At 53.6% G+C, this 27165-nt stretch overlaps 6 protein-coding genes and 1 non-coding gene across 7 annotated transcripts; 2 read left to right on the forward strand and 5 right to left on the reverse strand.

The window, feature by feature from the left end:
- Positions 1-1572: 1572 nt before the first annotated feature.
- On the forward strand, positions 1573-4378 carry N0V96_002214 (uncharacterized protein; the record flags this gene model as incomplete). Its single annotated transcript, XM_065756466.1, has 4 exons — positions 1573-1696; positions 1819-3809; positions 3861-3933; positions 3996-4378. 4 exons carry the CDS (start codon positions 1573-1575, stop codon positions 4376-4378), a joined length of 2571 nt encoding a protein of 856 aa, XP_065614835.1.
- A 1806-nt stretch (positions 4379-6184) lies between these two features.
- N0V96_002215 (uncharacterized protein) lies at positions 6185-8646 on the reverse strand (the record flags this gene model as incomplete). Its single annotated transcript, XM_053187748.2, has 4 exons — positions 6185-7160; positions 7216-7509; positions 7573-8240; positions 8338-8646. The coding sequence occupies 4 exons, from the start codon at positions 8644-8646 to the stop codon at positions 6185-6187; spliced, it is 2247 nt and encodes a 748-aa protein (XP_053055252.1).
- A 580-nt stretch (positions 8647-9226) lies between these two features.
- Positions 9227-9316, reverse strand: N0V96_002216. The gene has a single exon. It is a non-coding gene; the product is annotated as a tRNA-Asp (tRNA).
- A 1992-nt stretch (positions 9317-11308) lies between these two features.
- On the forward strand, positions 11309-13102 carry UTP18 (U3 snoRNP protein; the record flags this gene model as incomplete). The annotated part of the gene is made up of 1 exon (XM_053187746.1): positions 11309-13102. The coding sequence occupies one exon, from the start codon at positions 11309-11311 to the stop codon at positions 13100-13102; it is 1794 nt and encodes a 597-aa protein (XP_053055250.1).
- Positions 13103-13257: 155 nt separating this feature from the next.
- On the reverse strand, positions 13258-14669 carry N0V96_002218 (uncharacterized protein; the record flags this gene model as incomplete). The annotated part of the gene is made up of 4 exons (XM_053187745.2): positions 13258-13446; positions 13516-14082; positions 14397-14403; positions 14665-14669. The coding sequence occupies 4 exons, from the start codon at positions 14667-14669 to the stop codon at positions 13258-13260; spliced, it is 768 nt and encodes a 255-aa protein (XP_053055249.2).
- A 140-nt stretch (positions 14670-14809) lies between these two features.
- Positions 14810-19165, reverse strand: N0V96_002219 (uncharacterized protein; the record flags this gene model as incomplete). The annotated part of the gene is made up of 2 exons (XM_065756467.1): positions 14810-14821; positions 15584-19165. The coding sequence occupies 2 exons, from the start codon at positions 19163-19165 to the stop codon at positions 14810-14812; spliced, it is 3594 nt and encodes a 1197-aa protein (XP_065614836.1).
- Positions 19166-24352: 5187 nt separating this feature from the next.
- On the reverse strand, positions 24353-26868 carry COG4 (Golgi transport complex subunit 4; the record flags this gene model as incomplete). Its single annotated transcript, XM_053187743.2, has 2 exons — positions 24353-25570; positions 25624-26868. 2 exons carry the CDS (start codon positions 26866-26868, stop codon positions 24353-24355), a joined length of 2463 nt encoding a protein of 820 aa, XP_053055247.2.
- Between the last annotated feature and the right edge of the window lie 297 nt (positions 26869-27165).

A 27165-nucleotide genomic window follows, 5' to 3' on the forward strand; every position in this document is an offset into this window, starting at 1 on the left:
GTGGTGTGTTTATAAGTAAAATGCAACGGTTCGTCTGGAACATGCGATGCGGATGATGAGAAGCTACCTCGGGGCGGGTCCCAGTCCGACATGCGAGAAAGCTATCCTCTTACAGGAGAGCTATGACGCAATGTAGTGAAAGTCTCCTGTCAGGAACCACCCCAATCTGGCGACTTCTACTATCGAATTTGGATGTTGACGAACGGGAAAGTGCAAGACAGACATACGTACTTACGAATCAAATGGTGCATGTGGTGCTTGTCAATTCTTGAAAGACGATTGGGTCAACACGTTGAAATTGTCACGTTGTCTGTCTGCTCATTTATCTCAGCTGAGGTGGCAGTTTGACAGATGGGGACCCCCGTTCCTCAGATGGACATGCTTCTGCCGCTACAGGGGTGAAGCTCTGGAGATCGCTGGGGATCGGCCGCCGTTGTTCTGCAGCTCTCCAGCAATTGAATTCCACTGGACATTGACCCGCCTGTCACGGCTGGGGGCAGCTGCGACGGCCTTAGCAGCTTTCGAGGAAGGTACTGACAACTACTGCGCTTGCCAGGTACCCGGGACGCATCGTGTAGAGAAGGCATATCCAACTTGGAAAGAGTCTTCTTGGGCTCAATTGACTCCACCATCTCATCCATCACAAGAGACTTCCTTTTACAGAAAAGGTGCAGGTCAATCAACGACTCGTAATCGGCAAGTGCATATGCAAAACAAAGACGTATGCAGTTAAGAGTGCCGACGCTACCGAGGATCCTCCGAAGGAAACACTAAGCCCGTTTCGCTCAAGGTGGATCTCTCCAGCCGACCCTTTGTTCGTGTCTCGCTCCCGTCGTCTCGTCGCCCTTTGAGTACGGAGTCGGGTCAGCCTTCCCATCTTCAACCTCTCCTTCGTGCATCCCAAAACCCTCTACCTTTTGGATCACGACAACATCACGCGTCTTATCGTCGAGGCATACGCCCTCGCCATCGGAATAGTTCGTTCTTCCCTTTCTTTCTGCATTATCTTTACTCATCCGCAACCTATTGTCCATCCATCACCTCAATTCAATTCCCATTATTCCTGTTGTCCGTCTCCCAGACCATCCATTCTTACTCCCGCCCAACTCCCTGTCCAACCATCCTCGTTTGTCAATCATTCTCAGCAGGCCTCATTTGGCATTCCGTCTTTCTTCTTCTTCTTCTTCTTCTTCTTCTTCCGTTTGCACCGTCATCGTTAGAGTGACGAGTCGGTTTTCAACTCATCTTTGCCCTCTGGCAGCTGCACCACTTTTTACTGCTACTTCCGTCCCGAATTCTCAATTCTTTCTCTATCTCTTCTTCCGTTTCCCTCAGAAGCCATCCCGTATTCCGCCTGCAGAATGATTTCTCTAACCGCAATCATGTTGCCAATCAACAGGCTTCCTCCTTCTTCCTTCCTTCGATCGAGCAAGCGAAACGAAATCATATGAGCAGCAACCACGCAGTTACCCGACGCCGACGCGATACTTAATCTGGCTGAAGAGGTCAATTGAACTCAATAAAGACGTTATTCGCTGTCCCACACACTAGACTCAGCGCGACATATCCACGATGGACTCCTACTCTTCACACCGAGACTCCGCGCGCTCGCCGGGCGACAGGACGTGGAGCAGTCGCGACGACACGCGAGTCAAGGAGGAGCGAGCTGACACATTCTACCGTGGTAGATCGCCTGGTGCGTAGGGTCTCTGATTATCCCATCCAATGGTTCCGGTCGTTCCTTGCCGAGGCTTCTCCCACGATACTGAACCTTACACTTGCAAAGGTTCAATGGTCATTTACTTACAAATATTTCAGGCCATGAGCGTCAGCACCGTGACAGACGTCGTTCACGATCCCCAGCTGCTATCGACCGATACGAGCCAAGGGGCCGCGGTCGCGACGACTATGCTGGTGGCAGAGATCGTGATGATCGCCGGGAGAGGAGAATCCAGTCACCGCCAGCCAACATTGATCGCTACGTCCCTGGACAGGACAGCAGCGCCTCTGCACCGATGACGGTCAACCCCCTTGCGGATCCCGTCAAGCTCCCATACCAAGTCGGCTTCTCATACTTTGGCGAATGGTGGAGGATGAACGAAAAGATCAAGGAGGAGAAGGAACGCCAACGCACCGGTCGTCGCCGTGAACCCGAACGTGCCCGAGGCACACGTGAAGCACAAGAAGAGCGCGAAAAGGAGAAGGCCAAGATTCAGGTCGCGTATGACGCCTACAAGGAAGAACTTCAAGCAAAGATGGCTCGCACTTTTGTCGGCGAGCACAAGAAGGAGCAGTGGTTCCGCGAGCGCTACGTCCCTGAAATTCGTGACGGTTTCAGAGCCCAGCTTAATGAATTCCGCCGTGGTGCTTACAGCCAATGGGAGCAAGATCTTGAGTCCGGAACCTTCGACGAGTTTTCGCTGGAGGGAATTCCCAAGAGCGAGACTAATGGCCTGGGAGGCCTCGTAGAGAAGGAGGAAGGCGAAGCAACTGCCGCCAACGAGATCCTGGGCGTGGGAGACCTCGTACCAGCCAACGGCGGTGACATCAGAGACGAGAACCTGTACCAGCCCACCCTTCTCATCAAGACCATTGCGCCCCATGTCAGCAGACAAAACCTAGAGACTTTCTGCAAGGAGCATCTCGGCGAAGAAGAGGGCGGCTTCAAGTGGCTTTCTCTGTCAGATCCCAATCCCAGCAAGCGGTATCATCGCATTGGTTGGGTTATGCTTCACCCTTCATCAGAAGTTGCCCCCGCAGTCGTTGACCGTGTCGACCCCAAGGATGAGGATGGCGATATGCCTTTGAAGTCACCGGCAGTTGTGTCGACTGCCGAAAAGGCCCTTGATGCCGTCAACGGCAAGACTGTCAAGGACGAAGTTAGGGGCGATTTCGTCTGCCACGTCGGTGTGCACAACCCGCCTAGCCACCCTAGAAAGAAGGCCCTCTGGGATCTCTTCTCTGCTCCCGAGCGGGTCGAGAAGGACTTGGGCCTGGTTCAACGACTCGTTAACAAGTTTGAGGAAGACTTCGGTTCTGACTTCAACGCCGTCTTGAAGATTGAGGAACGTGTCGACGATCTTAAGAATAGCGGCCGCCTTCAGCCCGCAGTCACTGCACCCAAGAAGAAGGCCAAGAAGGAGCGTGACCTCGACGTCGATGACGGCATGGAAGACGGAGAGGATGGTGCCATTGATGATGACGAGGATGAGGGTGCTGTCGAGGAGGACGACGTTGACGACGAAGACCTCCTGGTCAAGAAGAAGCAGCTGGATCTCATGATTGAGTATCTCAGACGCGTCTACAACTTTTGCTTCTTCTGTGTCTTTGAGAGCGATTCAATCCACGAGCTCACTCGCAAGTGCCCCGGTGGTCACCTACGTCGCCCGAGGACCACCCTAAGCACTTCCGCCAAGGCCGTTGCGCGCGCTAGTGCCAATGGAGAGCCATTCCCTGGCAAGAAGCGCAGCGAGATCGAGGAGGAAGGCGAAGCGACCGAGGACAAGAAGTTCCGCGGTTCTACCGGCAAGGCAGAACAACAGCTGCTTCGCGCCTACAACTGGGTCAAGACCTTCGAGGACAAGATTATGCAAATTCTTGAGCCCGAAACGGCAGACCTGCGCAAGCTTGGAGGCCGCCCCGTTGAGGATGCCGTCAGTGACGAGCTGCTGAAATACGTCAAGCAGGAGGACGAGCACAAGTGGAGATGCAAGGTTCCCGAGTGTGCCAAGTTGTTCAAGGAAGAGCATTTCTGGCGCAAGCACGTCGAGAAGCGCCACAACGAATGGCTCGAGACCATTGAGCAAGAGGCAAGTCACCCTTCCCAGCTACTCTATGCCAGCTGCTAACCAACTCTGCAGTTCCATCTTATCAATGCCTATGTCATGGACCCATCTCACATTGCTCCATCAAGGACGGATGCTAATTCCAACGGTCACTTCCCTCCTGCCAATGGCTCTTCTGCAACTGGAACCCCTCGTGGATTCAACCTGCAGAATTTCACTATGAATGGCATGATGCCCATCCCTGGATTCCCATGCCACCCGGCGGGTTCCCGCCGTTCGTCGGTGGCGGACATCCCGGTATGCAGTCCGGATGGAACGCTGGCGGCGATGACCGCGGTGGCCCCGGTCCCATTCGCCGTGGAGGTATGAGCGGTAGCCGTGGAAACTACCGAAGCGGTCCCTATGACCGACGCCCGAATCCCCGTTGGGACGGTGGTATGAGGGGGGAGGAGGCCGCGGTGGCGCCGGCAAGTGGGGAGACGGTGCTGCCGGCGGTGGAGCGGCTGTCGGCCCACGGGAGGCCACTCAGGGACGTAGTCTCAAGAGCTACGAGGATCTCGACCATGTCGCTGGCGGCGGCGGCGGAGAGCTGAATTATTAGGACAAGAACTACTCCCATCGCTTGGAACGTCGTAAAACAGAGGTCAAGGATGGATAGAACCATTGGCTGTTATTGAGGAACTTTTGACTCGTGCAACTGGCCATGGGCGCCGAGAATGACGCTCTACCGGGGGCATGCTTCATACAACATGGGCATTGCATAATCATCGGGCACATCAAGTTGTACTTTGTAAGATAACAAAAATTTCGGTGTTAGGTTGGGATTGCGAATGAAAACGGGTTTTAATTATTTGACCTGGATCATCAGACAAACAAAGTCTTGTCAGTATCCTATACTGAGCAATGCTGATTCAAATGCTCTCTCATGTCCTGTGTTATAGATTGTGCCGTCTATGTCAACAAGCAAAAGTACAGTAAAGAGTCCACGCACATTTTCTCTCCACAGCCAAGGCTATCCTTCATCTCTTTTTATTTGTTGCTGGCATTGTATTGTTGCCTCTGACTGACAAAGGCCCCTTTCAATGAGGGCTTGGTATTTGAGGATGTAGTTTCGCCGTTTGCTTTGGGCGCAACAATGGTTTGAGACTTATTCACCTTTGCTAGCACTGAACATCTCTTGCTGTGAGACTGTGCAGGGCAAATCTCACATAGATCTAGATAGTCAAGAGATCTAGACGCCGTGTTGTCATCACTCTCTTTCACAGACTACTTCACTTCCATGGCTGGATATCAATGCTACCAGCTCAAACAACCCCGTCCCGATATGATGCGTTCATGAGTTTCATAGCCGGATCAGGGCTCTTCTCTCTCTTCTCTCATCAGGTGAAAATTTGAAATGAATCTCGATTCTCCACGTGAGAACCAGCTTCCCGTTCTTACTGTTCGTTTCTGTCTACCTGTTTTGATACCGGGACATTAAACGCTGCCGACTTTGACAACCATGTTTGCTGCTAGGTACTTATCTGCCAGCTCGAGAGTTGGGGGCAAGTATGAGCTTTCACTCTCAGTAGCTGAAACTCGTTTTAGAATTCTTTCCTCAGAATACGATCAAGTGTTCAGCTATAGTAAGAAACACAGTCTTCAAATTTCCTTGGTGACAGCACTCTCACTTCCTTAGGCTGGTATAAGAACCATGACTTCTTTGTTTTCCATAGCTCAGGGGTGAAAGATATATTTATGTGTAGCCAGTTTCGCCTCTCGTTTCACGCTGGTGAAGGTATTCAAATCCGAATACGTGGGCCGAAGGGGGCTGGCTGTTTGAGGGATGATTGACGCGATGAAAGAATTTGTTTAACATAAAGAATGAACGATATTACTAAGAAAGAACGTCGATATGAAGGCAGCAGCACCACTCTCACATGCAGTTCGACCAGACCCAAACCCCGAGAACTAAGGGCTTGAAGCGAGCGTTCTTAGCAGCCAGGTATCGGGGGCCTTTATAGCTGCCCTAAAACAGTAGCTCACCACGCCGTCCTTGACTGCCTTCCGATCTTATCGTCGACCCCTGACTTACCCCAGACTTACAATACCACGAGATGAGCAGAGTAAAGGGTATATAGGTTACAGATTTGAGGGAAGGAGCACCCCTCGACGAGGTTCAAAGCCGCCGAGGCCATCTAGCTGAGTGGTTGATTAGTATGAACAAACCGGGACGCTGGTTTTTCTCAGGCATATGGTTCGACTCCTATAACCCAGCTGTTCGATAGTCAAGTTTGCCTCTGCTGGCATATCATCACAAGAGCACGCAACACGTACGGTATACATGAAGCAGATCCAAAGTCAAGTCTCACTAAACGCCGCGAACTTTTCTATTCTACATGGGTAACTTCATGGTGCGCTCAGCTCCTCACCGAAGCCTTCAGGGCCCCGTCCAGCCTTTCCAAGTCCGGGCTCACGCTCTCGTGGCTCTTGAGCGTCATGACCGCCGCCTTTTGCGCGACATCAACCAAGTCCTCCACCTTGCCCCCCTTGGACAGGCCAGCAATCAGAACTCCCAAGAACGTATCCCCAACGCCATTTACAGACACAATCTCGTCGAGGGCGACCTTCTCAGCAGGCGGGAACAGGCGCATGTAGACGCCGCCGACGGTGGGATGATCGACGTATCCTCTCGTAAGCAGCCACTTCTCCTCGTTTCTGTCCTTGAGTCTGGAATCGTTCTTGCCCAGGATCGTAGTCAGGAGAACACCCTTGGACCCCAGCTTCGTGACTAGGGTAGGGATGTACGGCAAGAGGTGGACCGTCTGTACCGGGATGCCTGCGTCAGTCATCTCCTTGGACGTAAGAGCCACGAAGCGATCCCGCGCACCGCGCATGTTGAAGGCGTCAATGACCTCGAACCACTCGGGCGTATCAAAGAACCCATTCTCCTTGGCCGCGCTATACATGGCGTTGAGCTCAAAATTGTTGGGCGACGCAATGTCGATGCCGGGGCTGGGAAAGACGCCGAGGTGCGGGTGTTCCTTGGGGAAGAGACCGATGGACTTGGCCGTCGAGACGGGCTCAAAGGCGACCTTGCACCCTTGCTCGCGGCCGGCGTCGATCCACGCCCGGACGTCCTTGGGGCTCCAGTTGCCGTCGACGACGAGCCACGCCGGCTTGGCGCCCGCGACGGCGGACTTCCAGTAGTCCGGGAAGGAGTGGTTGGCAAAGATGCCCATGTCGGCCATGGCCATGACGAGGTTCTTTTCGGCGTCGTTGACGGCGACGTACTGCGCCGTGCGGTTCGCCACGTGATACTCGGATGTGAGCTGGCGAATGTAGGTTGTCTCGAGGCCCGAGGCTTTGAGGGAGGATAGGACGGTTGCGCCGGCGCTTTTCACTTTGTTAGGCGTGGAATTGTAGATATAAGGGAGCGGGGGGGGCTTACACATCGTCACCGATCAAGCTACATAGGCGTACTGTTGTGTCTTTGCTTACTCTGTGAGCAGCCAGAGCGACATTGTGACCGACGCCGCCGATGGACTGGTTGATACAAGCAGGGTTTGAGGTTTGCATATGAGGCGCGACCTCCTTCTTGTCACCGAGGGGATGATAGTCGCAGCTCAGGTCGATCGCCACAGAGCCCGCCACAAGAACATCGGCCTTGCTGGACTTGGGCTCTTCCACTTTAACTGCAGGTTTAGGGGCAATATCATAACCAGAGACATGCGTGCTCGAAGTACTATCTACGCAGTCAGAGTCCGAGTCCCCGGCTGAGCTATATACAACGAAATCGAAAACTTACGATTTCGAAACGCCCTCGTTCAGCAGTTTCGAGAGCTCCACCGAAATCTTGGTAGCCCGCGCCACGTTGGACCTCACCAATGCCTTGTTGGCCAGCGTGCTCCGCTCCTCCGTCAGCTGCCTGATCCTGCCCAGGACGTAGGGCGTGTTCTTGGCGCCCGTGAAGCCCTTCTCAATGGCCTCCGTGACCGCCGTCTCAATGACGGCGTCCATCTCCGCGCGGGGGATGCCGTACTCCTCAGGGATCGGGTTGGCGAAGAGCATGCCGGACTCGATGCCCAGGCTCTCCTGCGCCAAGATCATGGCGGCGGCCTCGCGCTCGGTCTGAACGACCGCGGGGCTCTTCGTGCCGCTCTCGCGGGCCCAAAAGGCGGGGAAATCGACGTTGCCGGTTCGGCCGTCGGCGAAAGTCGCGACGAAGGCGCCGTGCGTCTCGAGGAACTCGAGCGTGCGCGGGATGTCGAGGAAACCCTTGCAGCCTGAGCTCACGACGGCCACGCGCGTGCGGCCGAGCTCCGTGAGGTCTGCGGAGACGTCGAGGGAGTTCTCGCCGCCGCGGTGAACGCCGCCTAGACCGCCGGTGCCGAAGACGCGGATGCCGGCGAGTCTTGAGAGTAGCATGGTTCCGGCAATGGTGGTGCCGCCGTGCACCTTCTTTCCAGTGATTCCCTGTAATGTGTTAGAACTGAGGCATGGAACATGTGCAGAAGACGTATGTAAATGAACCAACATGAATGACAGCGCAGTGCTATCTAGCGAGACTTACCAGTCCGACAAGGTGTGCAACATCTCTCCTCGACACCTTGCCCGCTGTGCCAGAATCGACCATGTAGGCAACCTCAGCCTCCGTCATTCCAACGATAGGCTCGCCGTTCAGGATACCACACACAGCAGGAACACCGCCGCCCTGACGGACGATGTCTTCCAGACCGAGATCATTGCCCAGCGCACCGTGTGTGTAGATTGTAGACTCCAAAGCCACAACCGGCTTATTTGTGGCAACGGCATCGGCAACCTCTTCAGAAACACGCAGGAGATTCTTCAGTCCGCCTGCTTGGTATGCGGCGGCGCTCATGTGACGACGTACTGCGTTGGCCCCAACAGTTTGGCGTGACAGCTGCAGCTGCGAGAGAGCTTGTCTCGCCAAGCGGCAAGATGAGCGTGGGACAATCATGTTTGATAGTCGACGGCGATGTGCCGTGCCCCTGGTTGCTTGGTTGTCTAGATGTGGATGAACTGATCAATGTTTTGCTCCTTGGATAGCGAGACTAGCCGCCAAAGCTTGTCGTATAAAGATATGAAAGTCGAGAATGCTACTGAAAGCTAAACAGGACTGAATTGGGCTCGCTGGGTGCTCAACATATAAGATGAACGTCTAGCTTCTAAGAGCAGCGGAATACGGCGATATGAGAAGACGCCCTGCCAAGTACCCAGAGCCGAGGTGCACGCCCTCCGAACTACAGTGGTGCTTACCTTACTTACAAGGAAGGTCCAGACTGGAACCCCACCGCGCCACGCTGCCTGTGGCTTAGCGCAGGTGAGTTTCGCGATCCCACGATACTCACTCTCACGACTCATAACCATGACAAAAACTTCACAAAAACCACCCTTTCTTCACGATAACTTAAAAAATAATGAGCCTGGGCAAAAGAATACTCCTCGACGGGGAATTGAACCCCGGTCCCCTGCGGAATCGTTGAATTTTCAATGACAAGCAGATATCCTCACCACTAGACTATCGGGGAAGTGTGGATGTTCTCATCCAGTGATAGTTGGTTGACACACGAGACCCGCCGAGGGTATATGAATGATCCATCTCTTAGCATTAGATCAGACATAGCCCTAAGCTTAGTAAAATAGTCCATTAGCCGATATATACCTCAATCCCTTCTTATCATTACTACCTCACTCATTACCTCTCTTACTATCTCTCTTACTATCTCTCTTTATATCTCTCTTACTATCTCTCTTACTATCTCTCTTACTATCTCTCTTACTATCTCTCTTACTATCTCTCTTACTATCTCTCTTGTTGCCTCTCTTGTTGCCTCTTTCACAATCTCCTTTCTCGGCTTCTTAAGCTATATTATCAACGGAATAAATAGGAAACGAAGGAAAATGATAGTCTTGGCGATGATAATAGCATCAGGAATAGGACTAGAGATATACTCAGGGATACCGACTTCGTAGTCCGATCTCTTATTCTCGTCGGGATCAAGAAAACAGGCCTCCTCGAGTGCGTCTTTGTCTTCGTCATCGGGGAGGTCGAGGGTAACAGCACAATAAGTCATATACTATTACAAGACACTGGCCTGTCATTGAATTGTGGAATAGGATGAGGCAAGAAAACCCTTTGCCTTCTTATAGCTTTCTGCTTCGCGGGACAAAATTGCCACGAACCCAGCTCGGTATATATACAGTTACTACATAAACACTACAATCATCCTATAATGGCGCACACAGACACTGTCGACCGTGGGTTCATCACGGGCCCGGTCAACAAGGGCGATGGAAAAGAGTACAGCTGCCTAAGCCACGTTGTCGACCTCTATTCGACCATCGATAGGCACCTTGATATGGAGTCTGATGGCTTCATCGTGCTTCGATAGAAGCTGCCCTTCCGAGGGTCGATTACAAGGAGGACACTGATAGCGGCTCCCCTGGTGTCGAATACGAGGACGGTGACGAAGAGGACGATCAGAGTACGGGCACGGAGGTCTGCTCGTCGCCTGGCAGCGATGCCATGACCGATGACGGCAACAGTTTGTCAAGTCTTGCGTCAGGGGAAGATTATACGGCAGAGGAACTTGCTGATGCAGGGAATCAGCTTGGGAACCAAAAGAGCTATACCCTTTTGGTACGTGAGTAAGACGATGACGATAACCAAATCTTGTTTATAGAGATTAGCGATGATGAGGATGAGGGCGATGATGAGGAGTACTAGGAGTATGAGGACGATGAGAATGATTCCGTCGAGATACTGGATGCGAGCTCGGTGGACTCCTTTGTAGAGGAAGACGAGGAGAAGGATAATAAGGAAGTAGGAGATATTACGGCTTTAGAGAAAGTCTTTCTTAATGTCGACTAAGGCTTTGCGGTATAGAAGCGCAAGCGGGAGGAGGAGAGGGCGGCTAGGAACGAGGACAAAAAAGCGAGGCGTGCAAAGAAGATGAAATTGGCACAAGATGCAGAGGATTAGCTACAAGACAAGAAACAAAATGATTTCTTTGGACACGAAGATGGCAAACTGCCGGTCAAATAAGTGACATAATCGTTTGCCGCTCTATAGGTATCCCAATACCTAGCTCTTTTATTCTTCTTCTTAATAATGAATACATAGAAAATAAAGATAGTCAAAATAATGAAGATAGTAGAAACTTGAAAATCAAGATGAAAAGAATAAGAAAGTCAGCAACAATAAGCAGGCAAGTAGGCATCGTAGTCTAGTGTCGACCAGCATCTTACCTATTTTGTCACCCTTTTGCCAGTCTGAGTCTCGCTTTGGAGGGGTTTTAGATGCCCCGCAATCGAGCCTGATCATCGTTCCAGTTCCATTGGTTGATCTATGTTTTAGCGTCTCCAAGAACACCAATCAGACTCTCCATGCACATACAAGGCTGAAAGCTCCATTAAAAAAATTCTGGACGTCCTCTGCAAGCCGCTCGTCCATTCCCACCTCGATCCGCTGGTGCGCCCACGACCAAACGAGACAAGAAAATCACCACCGACCGACGACAATGGCAAAAGAGCAACCGTTTGAGAAGTTCTCCGAAGAGGAAGAGGTCACCTCCTCCGAGGAATCAGAACTCGAGGAGGAAGTCCCCCGCCAACGCAAACCGAAGCCCGTGTTCGACGAAAAGGATTCTGATGAAGAGGAGCTCGAGAAGCTGGTCCTGGGAGGCAAGGCCGATTTCCGCGAACAGCTCTTCCGCAACGATGTGCTCGGCGATATCGAACGACTCGAAAGAGAAAAGAAACTCCAGCTCACCAAGCCAGACGATGAGCCCACACTAGAGGAAGTCGCCGACCACGATCTCTTCTTCCTCGACACCGGAGTCCCCGCGGCAAAGGGCGGCGCAAAGGCGAGCGGCAAGCAAGAGGCAGCGGCCGTTCATGAGAATGCGCCCGCGTGGGAGGACAGCGATGACGAGCGATTGACCGTTTCCCTGGCGACCGCGACGAGGTTACGAAAGCTGCGTATCACCGAGGCCGAGGACATGGTCAGCGGCGCAGAGTACAGCAGAAGACTGAGACAGCAGTTCGTCCGCCTGAACCCCCTGCCAAAGTGGGCGCAAGAGCCGTCGTCCGAGGGAAGGCCCGCAAAGAGGAGGAGACGCTCCTCGGCCGCCGCCTCCGACTCCTCCATCAGCTCCGACGAAGAAGGCAGCGATACAGACCTCTCCGCGGCGCCCCTCGAGAAGTTCATGCGCGACGTCCACCGCCTCGCCGGCAAAGGCGCCGCCAACGGCGGCAAAGCCCGCCTCCGGCCCGAGGTCATTGACATCCAGCGCACGCGCGAGATCCCCGACACCCACAAGGCCGCCGTCAACAACCTCTCCTTCCACCCGCGATACCCCGTCCTCCTCTCCTCGAGCGTCTCCTCCGTGCTCTACCTGCACCACCTCAACCCGACGGCCCACCCGACGCCGAACCCGATGCTCACTTCGGTGCAGGCCAAGGGCGTCGACGTCCGCCGCGCAGAGTTCCTTTACCCGTCGGGCGACCAAATCTTCTTCGCCGGCCGGCGCAAGTTCTTCCACAGTTGGGACCTGCAGACGGGCAACGTGCAAAAGACGTCGCAGATACAGGGCCATAGGCTCGAGCATAAGACCATGGAGCGCTTCAAGCTCAGCCCTTGCGGGCGTTACATGGGCCTCGTGGCGTCGACGCGCAAGGGCGGCGGCATCATCAACATCGTCAGCACCGAGTCGAGGCAGTGGATCGCGGCCGCCAGGCTGGACAGCCGGCACGGCATCGCCGACTTCGTGTGGTGGAGCAACGGTGAGGGCATGTCGATCCTCGGCAGGGACGGCTCCGTCGGCGAGTACAGCGTGGCCGAGAAGCGGTTCCTGGCCGTGTGGCACGACGATGGCTGCGTGGGCGGCATCGTCATCGCGCTGGGCGGCCATCAGGGGCCCGAACTTCTGGGTGACGATAGGTGGGTCGCCGTCGGCTCCAGCAGCGGCATAACCAACATTTACGATCGCCACACGCTCGTCAAGACGTCGTCCAAGGCCGGCGATGTCGACATCGAGCAGCGCCCCGAGCCGACACGCACATTTGAGCAGCTCGTCACGCCCATCACGGTGTTGACCTTCTCCCCCGACGGCCAGCTGATGGCATTCGGCAGCACAGAGTCCAAGGACGCGCTGCGACTGGTTCACCTCCCCAGCTGCACCGTCTACAGGAACTGGCCCACGGAACAGACGCCCCTGGGCAGGATCACGAGTGTTGCGTTTGGGCGGAGCAGCGAGCTCCTCGCGGTCGGTAATGATACGGGCAAGATTAGAATGTGGGAGATTAGGAGTTAGGAAGGGTATCAAAAAAAGAAATCGGTTGGCATGTTTGTGTATTGAGGTTTATCATCTGGCGTGAGGGCCTGTCTTAATTCCATCTTCCTGCATCAAAACGGTCTATCCTCTGCGCTCTCGTCATGTCGCCCTTTCACTCATCTCTCATTTCAGCATCAAAATCTCATCTTGCGTCGTAGGGAGCGGAGCGGATCGCCCTTGGGAAGCTCCTTGCTGGACATGAACATGCGGTTCTTGCGGCAATACCTTCCAAGCTGAGAGGGATTCTTGAAGAACTCAACCTCGCTGGGTCGGTTCTCGACACTGAGGAACTGCTTGATGCTGACGTGGACCGTCTTCAGGGCCTTTATGCATGCGAGGTTCACCTCGTCAGCCGCCGATGCATCCCGCAGTGGTATTTAGGGGCGACTTACCTTTCGGCATTGGGTCTTGGTGGGCAGATCCGCATCCAGACCCAGATCACCGCAGAGACGCTGCCAGTCGGCCAGCTCTCTCTTGCCAAAGTACTCCTCCCAGCGCGCGACGAGGTTCGTCTGAACCTTCGCCTGCTCCTTCTCGGTCAGCTTCCTGTTCATCTTTGGCGCGCTGTTCTCGCCGTTCGCCTTCTTCTCCTCATTGGGGCTCTTGAGGTCATCCAACGCCTCCTTCAGCTCAACGCAATCCAAAACCGCATCATCACTCTTCTGGTCCTGGCCGTCGTGGCTGCTGCTGCCGTCGACATCCTCCTCCCTCTTGATGTTCAACTGTATCATCATCTCCTCAATATCGTAAAGATCGGCGCCTCCTTCTCCTGCATTGTTGCCATTCTCCTCACCCTCATTCTCATCCTCCTTCTTGATACTGAGTTCACCCATCATCTTCTCCACGTTCTGCAGCTTGGCGCCTCCTTCCTCAGCTGCGACCTTCTCCCGGGCCTTGCGGGCGGCGCTCTTGGTTCTTCGAGCCATTGTTGGTGCGAAGGAAAATGACTGAGGCCGGATCTGAAGGAGAGAGGTGAATACCGTTTGCGAGGTGAGAATGTTCTCAACTCAAACGAGTATGAGAATGAGCATGAGCCGACGCCGATATGACCGAAAGCGGTTTTATGCGGGCGCTCCGTTTGACCCGCGGTTGGTTTAATGAGGGGGATAAGGTCGTACAAACCTGCCGCGGAAGGATGGCGATTGCGAAAGATGGGAGAAAAGGTGAAGTGGAAAACGAAGATCACTCAACTGAGTAGCAGACGTTTATTCTTCTTTGTGTATTCAGGAGAACATTCAGCCATGAATATTGCGGTCTCAACTTTAGAACCTACATGGACCCTGAACGGCGCAGCATTAGATTGTCTCTGGTCTTAGCACAAACCTTGATCCTAGTCACATTAATTACAGCAGCAAACTCAAACCAAATCCAGTGTAACGCAGACCAAGAAAGGACGACTTGTGAAATTATATTGATCTGTACGTAAAGCGAAGCATTCAAGTACCGATGGGAAACCACGGCAGATGGGACTTCTATACCGCGTGGTTGTGTACGGATAGAGCCGAGCAAGTTTGAATCGTCTAGTAAGGCGCTCGAGGTACACCATGTAAGACAGATTGAAAGACACCAACTTCAGAGCAGCCTCGGAAGAGACAAATAGTTCTCCAAGAGACTCGCTTGCGCCTCTGTGCCTCTAAAGAGGCAAGAGTAGACGAATTCCACAAAATTGCACATCACACAATCACGCTACTGCAGCACCTACCAATTCCTGTTAAACAGTATCATTGTGAGATAAAAGTCGAGATCTCATACTTATGGACTCTGAGACAACCGTTCAAGGTACTCGAGGTTTCGGTCCCATGCAAGTTTGTTTGTCTACCCTCGCCACGAGCCTCGAGTTTTGCCCTGTTGCATTTCCAACTGTTGGTAAGCGGCAGTATGGCGAGCGCGCCCAACGGCGGTAAACGCAACCTTCGGCAGACAAACGACTCAAGTCATACAGAGGTCTGAAACAGACAAGGCTGACCTTGGTCCAAGCAGTGTCAATGAGTGCGTACATATACCAGATCTGTCACAAACGAACAGGTAGAGTAAGTAGTTCATACTGGTTTCTAGATTTCGTGCTTTTGAATGCCTAATTCTAGCATAGCGACGTAGAGTTCGCTTTTGATCAGGCAAAACAGCCCGCCATGCATTGCTTGCGCGCTTGCGTTGAAAACCGCTGTATCAAAACAAAGTACACCAAACGCCAATTCATGCCAACAACCGGATTTCTGCCCGGTTGGCCGCTGGACCTAGCCTCCTTGCCGCCGTCCAATTCCCCCCAGGTCATAATATCATCATAGTTTTAAGATCCTCCTGACGTTTATCCTTGTCCTAGACCCGGCACCCAGTTCAAAACGCAAAAGCGTTGCCCAGCCCCAAGACTCCCGCACCTCCAATTCCTCTGCTCTCGCTGTTGCGTCGACTATTGCCAGGCACGAGGACCATCCCCCTATCATTCTCGAGTGTCAATAGTACTTGTGATGGCCGTCGTTCTAGCTTCCCCTGACTCTGTAGGGCTCTGATACCGACCAAAGCACCACGGAGACCGATGTCGAGACGGCGCGGCTCTTGGAGGCCGAAGAATCCTGCAGTCGGTGATGAAAATTGACGCTTGTGACCGAATGATCCGCCGAGGGATGCGTAACTCGAGCTGGGACGCGCAAACAATGGCCGAGGGATCGACATCTTGCGTATGTGACCGAAGTAGCTGTCGCTTGAGTCGTCAAAGTGGTAAGATCTTCTCTGTGGCGACCAATGCGAGAGAGACATGGTTTCGTCGTGAACGGTCGCGTCGGTGGAGAATTCGGGGAATGGTACGGTAGGCTCTGAAGGTTCTGAGTAGTCCGAATCCTCAGTTTCAGTCATCAACGGCGGGGTAGATGGTTCACGGGCTTCCTCTTTGTCGCTGAACGAGGGCGCCGAGTCCGATGTCGGCGTGCGAGGAGCTTCGTCCGAGACGGACTGGGCCTCGGTCAGGACTGGAGGTTGTGAATCTCTGTGAATCTGCTCGGAGGGATCAAGAGTCGGCTCGGCAGGTTCCAAGGGAACCGCGGACAGCTCAATGGCTTCGGGGGTAGGAGGAACGTCGGGAACAACAGGCTCGTGTGTTTGAGGAACAGAAAGGTCCTCGGCAACTTCGGGAGGAGAATCCTCAGTTGCTTTGGGTAGTAAGGGCTCGATTGCCTTGGGAATGTGCAGGGCGGTGGTAGGTTCGATCGTGTCAGTGGAAGACGTACAAGAATCGACTTTGATAGTCGAAGCCAGAGTGGATGTCACATCCTTAAATAGAGAACCTGACTCCATCACCTCAACAGCTGGTGGCAGAGCTCCCTTCTCGAGATCAAGCGAAGGCGAAGCTGAATCAACCCGATTAGGTGACGCCGTCGCAGAATCGAGAATGAGAGGTGACAGTGGCCCATTGTCGAAGTTGACGGGAGAGTTCAGTCCAGTCTCCGTTGCGGTTGCAAAGCTTGAAGGACTCGACATGACGGCCATGGCAGATGTAGAGTCTGCATCATGGAACTCAGCATCAGAGTCATCCTCGTCTTCTTCGACAATGGTTTCGATAGAGTACTCCAAGAAGCCTTCAAAGGATCTGGGAGGGGTAGAAGGCCTAGCCCGTGGTACGTCAGGGGTGACGACGATCACTGGCTGTTGGCTTCTCGACTCTTCGACCTTTTGGACCTCGGGTTCAAGCAATGCTTCCGGCTCCGGCGCAACCGACTGTTCGTCGGCATCGACTGGTTCGCAGCAGTATTCGAGCCAGCCCTCGAGAGCAGGCTCTTCAGATGGCTCGTCGACCTTTGCGGCAGGCGATACCGGCAAACAGGCGGCAGCAGACTGGACCTTGGGCTCCGACTCAGCAACTTCTTCGACCTGGACAGCCACATCCTCTGATTCTAGTGAAGGCGACGGTTCCGAATCGGTCAGTGACCGCTGTTCGGAACCAGAGTCGGTTGACACCAGAGATTGTCTGGAAACAGACCGACTGCCTTTGCCCAGCAGGCTGAACTGTCGTGGGCCGTTGAAGCGCTGCATCGTCGGTGTCGGCGGCCCTGCTAGTGAATCGTCGACAAGATCGCTATCGGAGGTTTCTGAACCGGCAATGTTTGGGTCTGCGTCAAAGTGTTGAGGGGATCCCGAGAGCGTTCGCATAAAGGTAGGCGTGATCAAGAGGCTATCGTGGGGCGTGCCAATGTTATCGTCGGCAAGGCTTGGAGTAGACGACGAGGATGGATATGTAGTTTCGCCGTCTTCGGTCATCGAGAAGGACAGACTGCTTCGGCTGCAGTCGAGCTGATCTTTGAAAGCGATTGCTTTGGCTGGAGTTTCAGGCTGTTGCGAGGGCCCCACGGTGTCATTGACACTTTCGGCCATCGTTTCAACCCCACTGCTATTCTGAAGCGTTTCATCTTCGAGGATCGAAGGTTCGGACGACTCAGGGAAGCTGCCATCGAAAGAGTCCGGCACGGCCCCATTAGGCGTCGGGATCGGGAGCGGGCTACTAGACGGTAAAGCTTCCATCTCTGCAGGGTCATTCGCTGCAGGAACTGGCCGCTCAACAACGCGAATGTTCTGTGGCTCAAAGTCGTAGAGAGCGCACGTGTCTTTCACCACCAAAGCAATGTCGGACTGGATTCGGCTTTTGAGTTTCGACAGGAATTTCTCCTTCACAGTCTCAAAATCTTCGTCTTGGCGCTGTCCCGTCGCGTAATACGGCGAACGGGCCACGAGGGTCTTGTCCAAAACCAGGTGGCCACGCTTGTGAACCATTAGAGTGATACTTATATCGTTGCCTCCGAGGATATCCGCAACGCCGGTCTGCACTCTGTCCAAGATGGCTTTGACCGTTCTTCGAGAATAGCAGGCAGTTGAGTCGAGGCAGACAGCAAATGGCTTTTCAGTTTTCCAGCCGCGCCCGGACAACTCATAGACCGTGACTCTGAGGTCGTCCATCTCATTCAGTTCTTTGTCAGTATCATCCCGCACCGCTTCAAAAGCATGTTGAAGCTGGTTCAAGAACTGGTCGCAGTCGAGACCTTCGGGGTGTTCGAAGAGGAGCAGGTTGCTATCAAGCTCGCGGCGCAGGTGCCTGTGATCCAGTCCAAGTTGATTCCGTATTTGGAATCCGACGTGAACGGCGTTTTGCTCAGAGTGATGGGATTCATCCAGGAAATCAAATCTGTCACGGGATTGGCGGTGATGCCTATCAAACGCCATCTTCCTAGCATCCAAGGCACGTTGCATCGCTGTTGACAAAACCCATGCCATATCTTCTCCATGGGACAAGGTCAGCGGGGAGCTCTGCTTGCTCTTCAGCGCGATGGTACGTTGCCATTCTCTCTGCCTGCGTGACTTGCATCGACTCCGGAAGGACAGAGTGATCTCGTAGCCGGGGACGAATTCCCAATCTTGGGTAGCGTCAATGAAACGCGATTGGGGGACGTGGAGGAGGGAGACCGGGTTGCTCAAAGGTTTGAGAATTTCCAGCTCGCTTGAAGATCGCTCACGTGTCCTCCCATGCGTCCATCTGAAAGTCTTGTCGTGAAGCTTCATAAAGGAGCCGATAATGCGATCTGTCGAACGAGCGATCTCCATGGCAGATGGCTTATCCATGGGATACTTCTGGTACGAACTGAATGTTTTCGTAGCCCATGGTTCCGGGCCTCCGCGGTAGATCTGGTAGGTTAACTCAAATCGGAGCGGCTTCCCTTCTCCAATCTGTGGGATAGTCCGCTCGAGGGCGGTTGAATCTCTCCGGGTGAGAAGCTCATGAGAGCAGTGGGTTAAGCGACGTATAAGTGCTTGACATAGTTGATCCGTCGGCTCGAATCCGTATGATGATTGATAATGTCTCTCGTAGGTAAGATCCAAAGACGGCTGAAACTTGATGCAGACTCGGACAGCCAAGCCAGCAGGCGAGGGGGTGTTGAATTTGGGATCGTTGAGACCAGTTGCGGTTCGAGGCCGCCCCGGGCTTGAAAGAAGAAACCTCCTCTGAAAGCCCGAGGCGCCGGAATGCGACGTTGAAGGACGTACGAGATCAGACTCGGCCATGTCCGTCTAGAGTTGTAAAGGCGAGAGTAGCGCCAATGGCCATTCGGTTGGTAGTGTTGAAAAAAAGGGAGTTTGAATCTCAGTTCCCACCAGACTCAAACCGAACCCGTCAGATGGTGTCCGGGGGAGGGACAACGGGGGTTTTAAAAAAGCGGTTTCGACGGGGAAGAGACAAAGTAAGGTAGCACTGGCTGGCCCTAATGCAGGCAGTCTCCATCAACAAGTCCATAAAAAGGACGGTAGCACCCAGAGAGGAAAGGTTGCTTGGGACCAAAGAAAGAGTAACCAAGAAAAGTGACGAAAACGGGTAGGAGAAGGAAGCGTAGGCGCTGCAGAAGCAAGAAAGCCAGAACCACCAAACAAGAGGGCAGAACCGTCCGCGCGGGCGGGTCACGCGAGGGATATGTATGAGATGTTATGGCTACGATTGTGGTGCGGTTCTGACGCGCCGATGCGAGAGGTTGGGCGACCCATGGCATGATACGCCCAGCGCAGCTTATTACAGGGGAAGCCTAGCCAACCGGAGGAGCCTCTGCGCAGGAAGCTTTTCTTTGCAGGACAACCTCAAATTACTCTTTAGGTAGTCCGCTGCTCCGGATGCCTTTCCCAACTTGGTCTACCAGTTCAGGGTGGTGGTGTGCCCGTGTTTGTTTCTGGAGTATCCGGAAGACAAGGCTGATCATGGCTGATGAGCTGACAGTGAGACTGAGACAGTGGGAGCGGGAGGCAGAGAAACCACAGAAGGAATCTTTCCATATTGGTTGGTGACCGAGGTGGGCGCCGGCGATGTGATTGTCAATGCTACCCTTACCCGCATTGCCGGAGAAGAAAGCAACAAGTGAAATTCACTCAATGCTCGGTCGGATTGCCATGGTGATTTCCCACGGGCGGCTGCATTGTTGTAGCGTCGTAGCGAATGGCGGCAAGACAACACAACAAGACAACAACACCTCAAATCCACCAGCCATATCCGCTTGCTTCGTTTCCTTGGATGCCAAATTCAGCGAACCCGCGCGAAACACAACATCGCAAACTCAGCAACGACCCCCAATGAGTCAGCGGCGGCGCAAGCAAGCAGCTTCAAAATAATGGAAGTGGCTGTTAGTCGCCCGAAATATGCCGCTTGGCCGTGGACTCCTCACTGCTGCTCCTCTTCGCTGCATGCTGTGCCTTGAATTGCGCTGTCTTGTCCTGTTTCTGAGGCTGGCATGTGCATGCTACTCCGTAGTCTCCTGCCTCATCCAACGCATTGAAATGGAGTTCGCGCTTGACATAAACACAAGGGTCAAGCGAAAGCAGGTGGGGATTGAGCGGATTCCGTACCCCTTACGGCTGCGATTTCTGCAAGTGGTCGTCGGCGTCAGCGACTCAGCAGGTCCATCGACGACTCAGCGCTCGCGTGTCCGTAATAATCCAAGGATTCAGATATCAGGCAATTGGGCAGATCCGACTCGGGGGATGCGGGCCTGGCAAACTGTCGTACAGCACACACGCAGTCTGCAGAAGGCTGGATGCTCCGGGCTGGGCGCCATGGGCTGAACCTGGGCGTCGGGAACTCTCGCTAAGGCGCCTGAAGGAACCCGAATCCGTCACCAGATCCTGGCATGATCTCCGTACAAACCAAGCTGCCAGATGCCAGGCCAAGGGTGAGGCGTGGGAGAGGAGAATTGCGGCATAGATCGGAGAGGGGCGGGCTCACGGGAGTCACTTCTGGCGCCAGCTGCTGCTCCTCCTCCGGCCCCCGGTTTACCGTTCGAGATTGGAGGAGCTTGTGAATCGTGGATGTCTCCAAAACGACTAACTGGACCTGGGCTGGTTTGCATGACGACAGTCGGACCCGGGCGCCCGTTCTTGACCGCTGCTAGACTCAGCCGTCCGCTCGAGACATGTGCCGAAGGTGATTTAAGAGAAATCCAAAGTGATTGAACCTTTTCCCACCGGACGGCAACGCTTGAAGTTGGCCCCGTACTACTATGCCTCCCAGCCAATGGTCACTGTTGCATGACTGTCAAAAGGTCAACATCGCATCGATCTCTGCGCCCAGTCAACGTCCCGCATTACATAAGTAGGAGCTCCGCATATTCAAGAACCCGAAAAAGGACCCCAGAATGTCAAGGGTCGACCAGAATCCATGTCCGAAACCCACCTGCTAACACCATGTCGATGTCGTGGTCTTGCGTCTTGCCCACTCCGATGGGACAATCCACTCATGGTGGGAACCGTGGATACTCTCCTGCGACCACTCAAAGAATTTGAGAAAGAGAAGAAAAAATCCTCATCGCTTGCAGGTCCGAGTCCTTCTGCGCGTGAAATTTGGCGTCATGGCGCCAGCCACGCGCCTTTTCCGCTCGCCGTCCGTCTCTGGAGTCTGCCGCTACTGGCTCCTTACCGCTCCGAGACCGAGGGTCTTTGTTCAGGCCGGCATTCCCGCTGCCGGAGAGGCATGTGGCCGCCGCTTGTCTCAGCACCTCTCTACGAATGCAAGTCCGTCTAAAATGTATGGTCGGTATACGTCGTCGGGCCATCTTGGCAGATAATGGGCGTCATGGAATGCATCTAGACTTGGTGCAATGCAAAGTCTCAGGATCCCACCATTCTGCTTCTTCGGTCCCTTTGGCGTCGCTGTTGCAAAAAGGCCCTCTGGAACCATGATGCGATCTGCCAGATGCTAGTGTAGATTCTCTGACTCGGGTGAATTGGACGGATGGTGGTCCGTCCGAAGTCGTAAGCAGCTTCGAGACTCCGCCGACGCACAGAAGAGTTCGTCTCGATCGAGCAGCAGATGATGCATCGAAGCCTGGGTCCAAGCTCGAGGTTGTTTAGGATCCTGAAGTGATTCGACCGCCATCCTGGGGTAGTCGACAACGCGGCGTCGTTGGCCGCCACCAATCGTAGAGTACTCTTGTTGCGGCCCGCAAACGGTTCCACGCTGCCGAACCTTCAGTGTCTTCAGGTGAGCGACGGTCGTCATCGATGGCTAGTTTCGAACCGTCTCTACGCGGGTGACCCTTGAAACGCCGGAACTTGGACCCTGTCAGTGTGCCAAGCATTCTCCCAACGACTAAACTCACTTGATTAGCCCTGAGAATGGTGAGTTGAGATCGAGCCCGTGGCCATCTTTTATGTTGCGTGAGAGATGGTGATAGCAAAGGCAAGCTTGTGGACAAGAAATGGAGGATCCAGGGGTATACTTGATCTCGGCTTCTCTGATTAGACTGCAAAGTTTGGTGGTTGGACCACAAGCAACCCTTTCTGCTGCAACCGCGAGCGCGCTGCAAGACGATGTCAAGCTATTGGTTATGAGAGATCAGAGATGTGACTAGCTTTTAGCGATGAGATGCCCTGACGAAGTCAGCGCCGCTCGTCTTGCCCGTTCACTCATTGACGATATGTTGTGACAGAGTTGAAAGGATCCGACTTATAGTCAGAGGTAATGCAGATGTGCTCATAGATCAACTCGACGAAGGCTCAACATGTCCGAGTCTGCTTTTCGTTTCTTTCCACAAGTTCCACTCGTCTGGAGGTCTTGCTCGTTTCGGTCCTTCCCCCTAGTGTAGTTGATAACACGTTCGACGTTTCGTTCTTCGAATGTGAGAATTTGGCTACAAGGAGTAGATTTAGTGGCAACTTGACGGCTCGCAATGTACCAGAACGATTTGAGAGTACACGATTAACCCGTATCCGTCGAAGATGGGGGTTTGCCTCGTAGGCAGATTCCTCAAAGACACTTCCCAGTCACCGCCAGCGCGATACCGGCTAGTAATCGAAGATGGAGCCTTTTGAACTGCCTTGTAGACCACATCAACGAAATCTGGTCTCCGAAACGGCACGATAAGTTTCAACCTGAGTTAAGGTTGTTAACCAGGGATGAGTGGCAGACATTTTTAACGTACTTACCTCCAAAGCACCTTTCGCTAGAAGCATAGCTATGGTTGATTTTACATGCCAGGATCTTTGTCCTCTATGGCCGTTTTGCTCTTACAATTCGTTTGCAAATACGTTAATGATGCATGCTCGTACTCAATAGATGGTGCCCATATGCAATCTATGGGAAAACGAGCTCCAAGCTATTTAGATTCAATTAGCTCGAATGGCCTTCAAGTAGTCGTGATGATCTGTACTTACATCTTAGCGACACATTTCGCGACATGACCATGAACTTGTCAATCCTGCAGCCATTCCAGATCAGCCCAAACGTCAGAGCTGAGGCAGTTTTCTTGTTGCAGTTTAACCCCTTCAACAGTAGCAAAGCGAAGAAGATGACACCGACGAATCCTACAGGTTGAGTGTTCGAGACTGACGAGTCCCGTCATGTCAGCCTTCTATCAATGGACACCAACCGGGAGATGATGGCAGGGTCTCCTTTAAGGACATTGCATCTAGCACCCAGCCAGCTGCTTGAGACATTAGCTCCGAGTTTCGATGTCGCTAGTATCTTCGCTTTTCTTTCTTGACAGTGTGGTCAGGGGGGATGGCATAGAAGACATGCAAGCTTGCAGGTGGGCAGTGGTACTGATTGGAAGAAGATTTCTCTTGCCCAGATTGGAATATGGATTGGGATGGAAGCCTCGAGCGTGGGAAGGTACAGCACGGGTAGGGTCCTACCAGCAAAGAGGCAAGGTTACGTGATGAGGCGGAAATGTCAAATTATTGGGAAAGAGCGTTGAGTCGTCACATTCGAAGCAGGTGCCGTCGTACGAAGTCTCCAGAATCAATCTTCCGATAAAGGCGCAGTTTCCTTACAAGAGATGATTCACCATCATATCCTACACAGTCTTTTCCAAAATAAAGAGGCCTTCAGCTGATATCTCGAATCATGAGAACAATCAACTGTTGATGTTGAACCACCAAGGGGCCCGACATGTGATTCAGCTTCTCCTGAAACCAGGATTTATTTCACTTTTTGATCGATACGTCTTTGACCCGTGCTGTTCACCATCATGTTAAATAGATCATACACACCGCAAGTGCTCGTAACAGTCTCAATAATATTCTGTGTATCTTGGATACTCACCCACAAGCAAACATCTTGATCGTGAAATGCCGCTTTGCTGGAGTGAAAAGGAGGTCATTTCTCATCAGCTTTTCTGTATTCCAAACCCGCCCATCATCCCCTTTACACAATAGCCTCATTCTCTCAGCAACGAGTAGCGCATCTCTTCTCTCTCTTTCTCTTGAGATGGAACCTCATCCTCTACGCTCCCTAGAGGTAAGATGCCTTGCTCGCCGCCTTTCATCTTCAGTCAGAACCCAAATCATACCATCCTCCTCCCCGTCATCTGGCTGAGCGGAAATTTCTTCCCACTCCTCCTCTTCCATGTTGGCCACCATCAAGATCTGCGAGACCCTCGCGAACAGCTCTCTGACGCCGTAGTTGCCCTTGGACACGGTACTGACGATGCTGGAGAAGTCGCGGTCCATGCGGATGACACCATAGGCGTTTGCCCGGGCATCCCAAACCCTGCGTTCGAGCACACGCGAGAGGTACCGCGCCGTCAGGTCGTGAAGCGTTGTAAAGGTATGAGGCGTCATGAGACGCGCCACGGGCTTCATCAGCTGGTCCCAGCCGTGCTCGAAGCGACGGGACACTTGGTCAAGCATTTCCTCCTCGTCCTCGTCGTTCTGTTGAGCGAAATCGGCCAGCTCCTCTTCGGTCAAAGAGTAGTCTACGTCGCGGAAGGTGTCGCTGAGCACAGGTCGGAGGCGGGGTTGGACGACCTGCTTGAAGAGAACCTGGAGTCCCTCGTTGAGAAGCTCGGTGGTCTTAGTGGTGAAGGAACTTTGCAGTGTATTGAGGGCAGAAGCCACGAAAGCAACGTCCTTGTCGAACGGGAATGTGTCTCTAAGTGATGGCTCATGAGCATCGCCGTTTGCCTTTGGCGGATCGTTTGTGCTTCCGACGTTGCTTGTGATGATTCGTCCGAGGTACTCATTGGCAGTATCGAGACTGTTGATGAGGACGATGAATTGGATGATTCTGTCTTCTGGCGGGAATCCTCCTTGCACAATGGGCTTGGGATAGGATTCGTCTCGCATCTTTCGTTGAATCATGCCGACAAAGTCTGAGCCGAGGACGCGGCCGATGGTGGGAATGACGGATGAGATGACGTCTCTTTGAGATGTCGATATTGACTTTTGGATAACGGCACTGACGACGTACATGACGTCGTCAACCGCGGAGATGATGAATGCTTGGTTTGTGTCGATGTGCTTGTTCATACTGAGAGACAGGCCACTTGCTGGTGATTCGTCCAGTTGGAACGCCTTTTCGACTGATCTTCGGAAGAAGAAAGTCATCATAATGTTATAAGGGGATGTAAGCTTGTCCGAGACCTTCTTCCTAAGGTTGGACTTGACGACAACTTCCGGCACAGACAGCGGAGCGTCGTCGGGAGCAGATGGGTCCTGAAGGAGTCGTTAGTAACGTGTTCGTAGGAGTAGGGAAGCAACCAACTTACGCGAGTCTTGCCTGCTAAAAACTTGGAGTATAGAGACCACCGGCCGAGCATGATTGCGATCTCACTTAGAAGGCCATCGACCTCCTTCATGTTGACGCCCTCATCCTCACTGGCTCGCGGGTTCGCGCCGGCGCCCATGGCAGGCGAGTTGACTCGTGGTGTCCCGCCTCTCTGTTGAGGGAGGAAGCTCTGCACCAAGAAAGAAAAGGGGTAGCTCTTGACGTCCTTCAGCCGCCTGTCCACGTCTCGCTCATCGCTCCACGAGTCGAGGACAATGCCTCCTTGTACGTCAGCCTCCTGCTGCAAACGCTCAATGACACGCACCATCTTGCCAGAGCCATAATGCAGCTCAACAAGACCTCCGTGACCTTCCACAATGCGAGCAATATGGTCGAATAATCTGGTGAGAGCATTCGCATAGAAGAAGCCTTCTTTCCTCGCCTGGACACCGGGACTCTCCTTCAATACCGATCTTGCTGTACCGGCCACACCCTGGCAGACATACCGCCCATAGACGTCCAGACCAACATCTCCTCTTCCAATGAGCGGGAAGAGCTTGAAAAACCTCGTCACCTTGGCACCGTCTCCCTCCTTGGTCGCCTTCTCGAACTCCCTGAGGAACAGCCCGCATAGACTCTCCTTGGCGTTCTCGAGCGTCACCCACGGGGGGTCGGGAACCTCAACGGACGGTACAATCGACGACGCAAACTTGCCCTTGGTGATATCTTCCGGCACCTGCGCCGCCCGCGCAAGGTACGCCGCGGCCGCCTCCCAGTCTTGCGGGGCACCCATGCTCCCCACGACGCCCTGGACACAAGCCTTGAGCTCGACGACCTGCTTCACAACCTCGAGTGTATCCTCGACCCGGCTCTTCTCCAAGTCCAGCTCCTTCACCTTATTGCTCAACCGCCCCGCTGTGTCCGCAGCTGTCGAGAGCATGTCATTGCCAACGGACCGGGCAGCAATGACCTGACTACCGAGCCCCGCGCGCAGCAGGTCCAGTCGTCCTAATTCGCGGGCGAGATCGGCCTGGGAGCCAAGCAGTGCGTCGAGACGGCTCGTGATCGTCGATTCGCGGTTGTGGAGAGCTTCGAGGGCAGCACGCACCTCGGCGACGCTCGACGCTGCGTAGATGGTGTTGGTGCTGCTACTGCTGGGTCGGGCCGCAGCGCTGCTGTGTGCGCCGTCGGCGGCATTGTCGCTGTCCGCGCGATGGGAGGAAACGCCATTCGTGAGTGTTGACATTGGCGCGAGCTAGCTGACGGGTGCATAGCTACCTTGGCCTGCCAGCAGAGGTAGGGCGGTGTTGTCTGTGCCGTGAGGGTTGAGGTCCAGGTCAAGGTGTTAGCTGGCCCGAAGTGCAAGGTAGGAGGTTCGGTGAACCTAGCTCACCGATAAGCGAGGTCAAGGTGTGGGCGCAAGGGAGGAACAAACTTTGGGCTGATCCGCACAGCTGTCCTATTCCAGAGCATCGGACGAAAGCAGTCAATTTGCAATTGAATTTTAATGAGGCCGTTAAAATTATTTACCGTATTCAAAGTT

This window comes from Colletotrichum fioriniae, assembly GCF_027942845.1.
Source record: "Colletotrichum fioriniae strain IMI 355084 chromosome Unknown scaffold_2, whole genome shotgun sequence".
Taxonomy (NCBI): Eukaryota; Fungi; Ascomycota; class Sordariomycetes; order Glomerellales; family Glomerellaceae; genus Colletotrichum; species Colletotrichum fioriniae.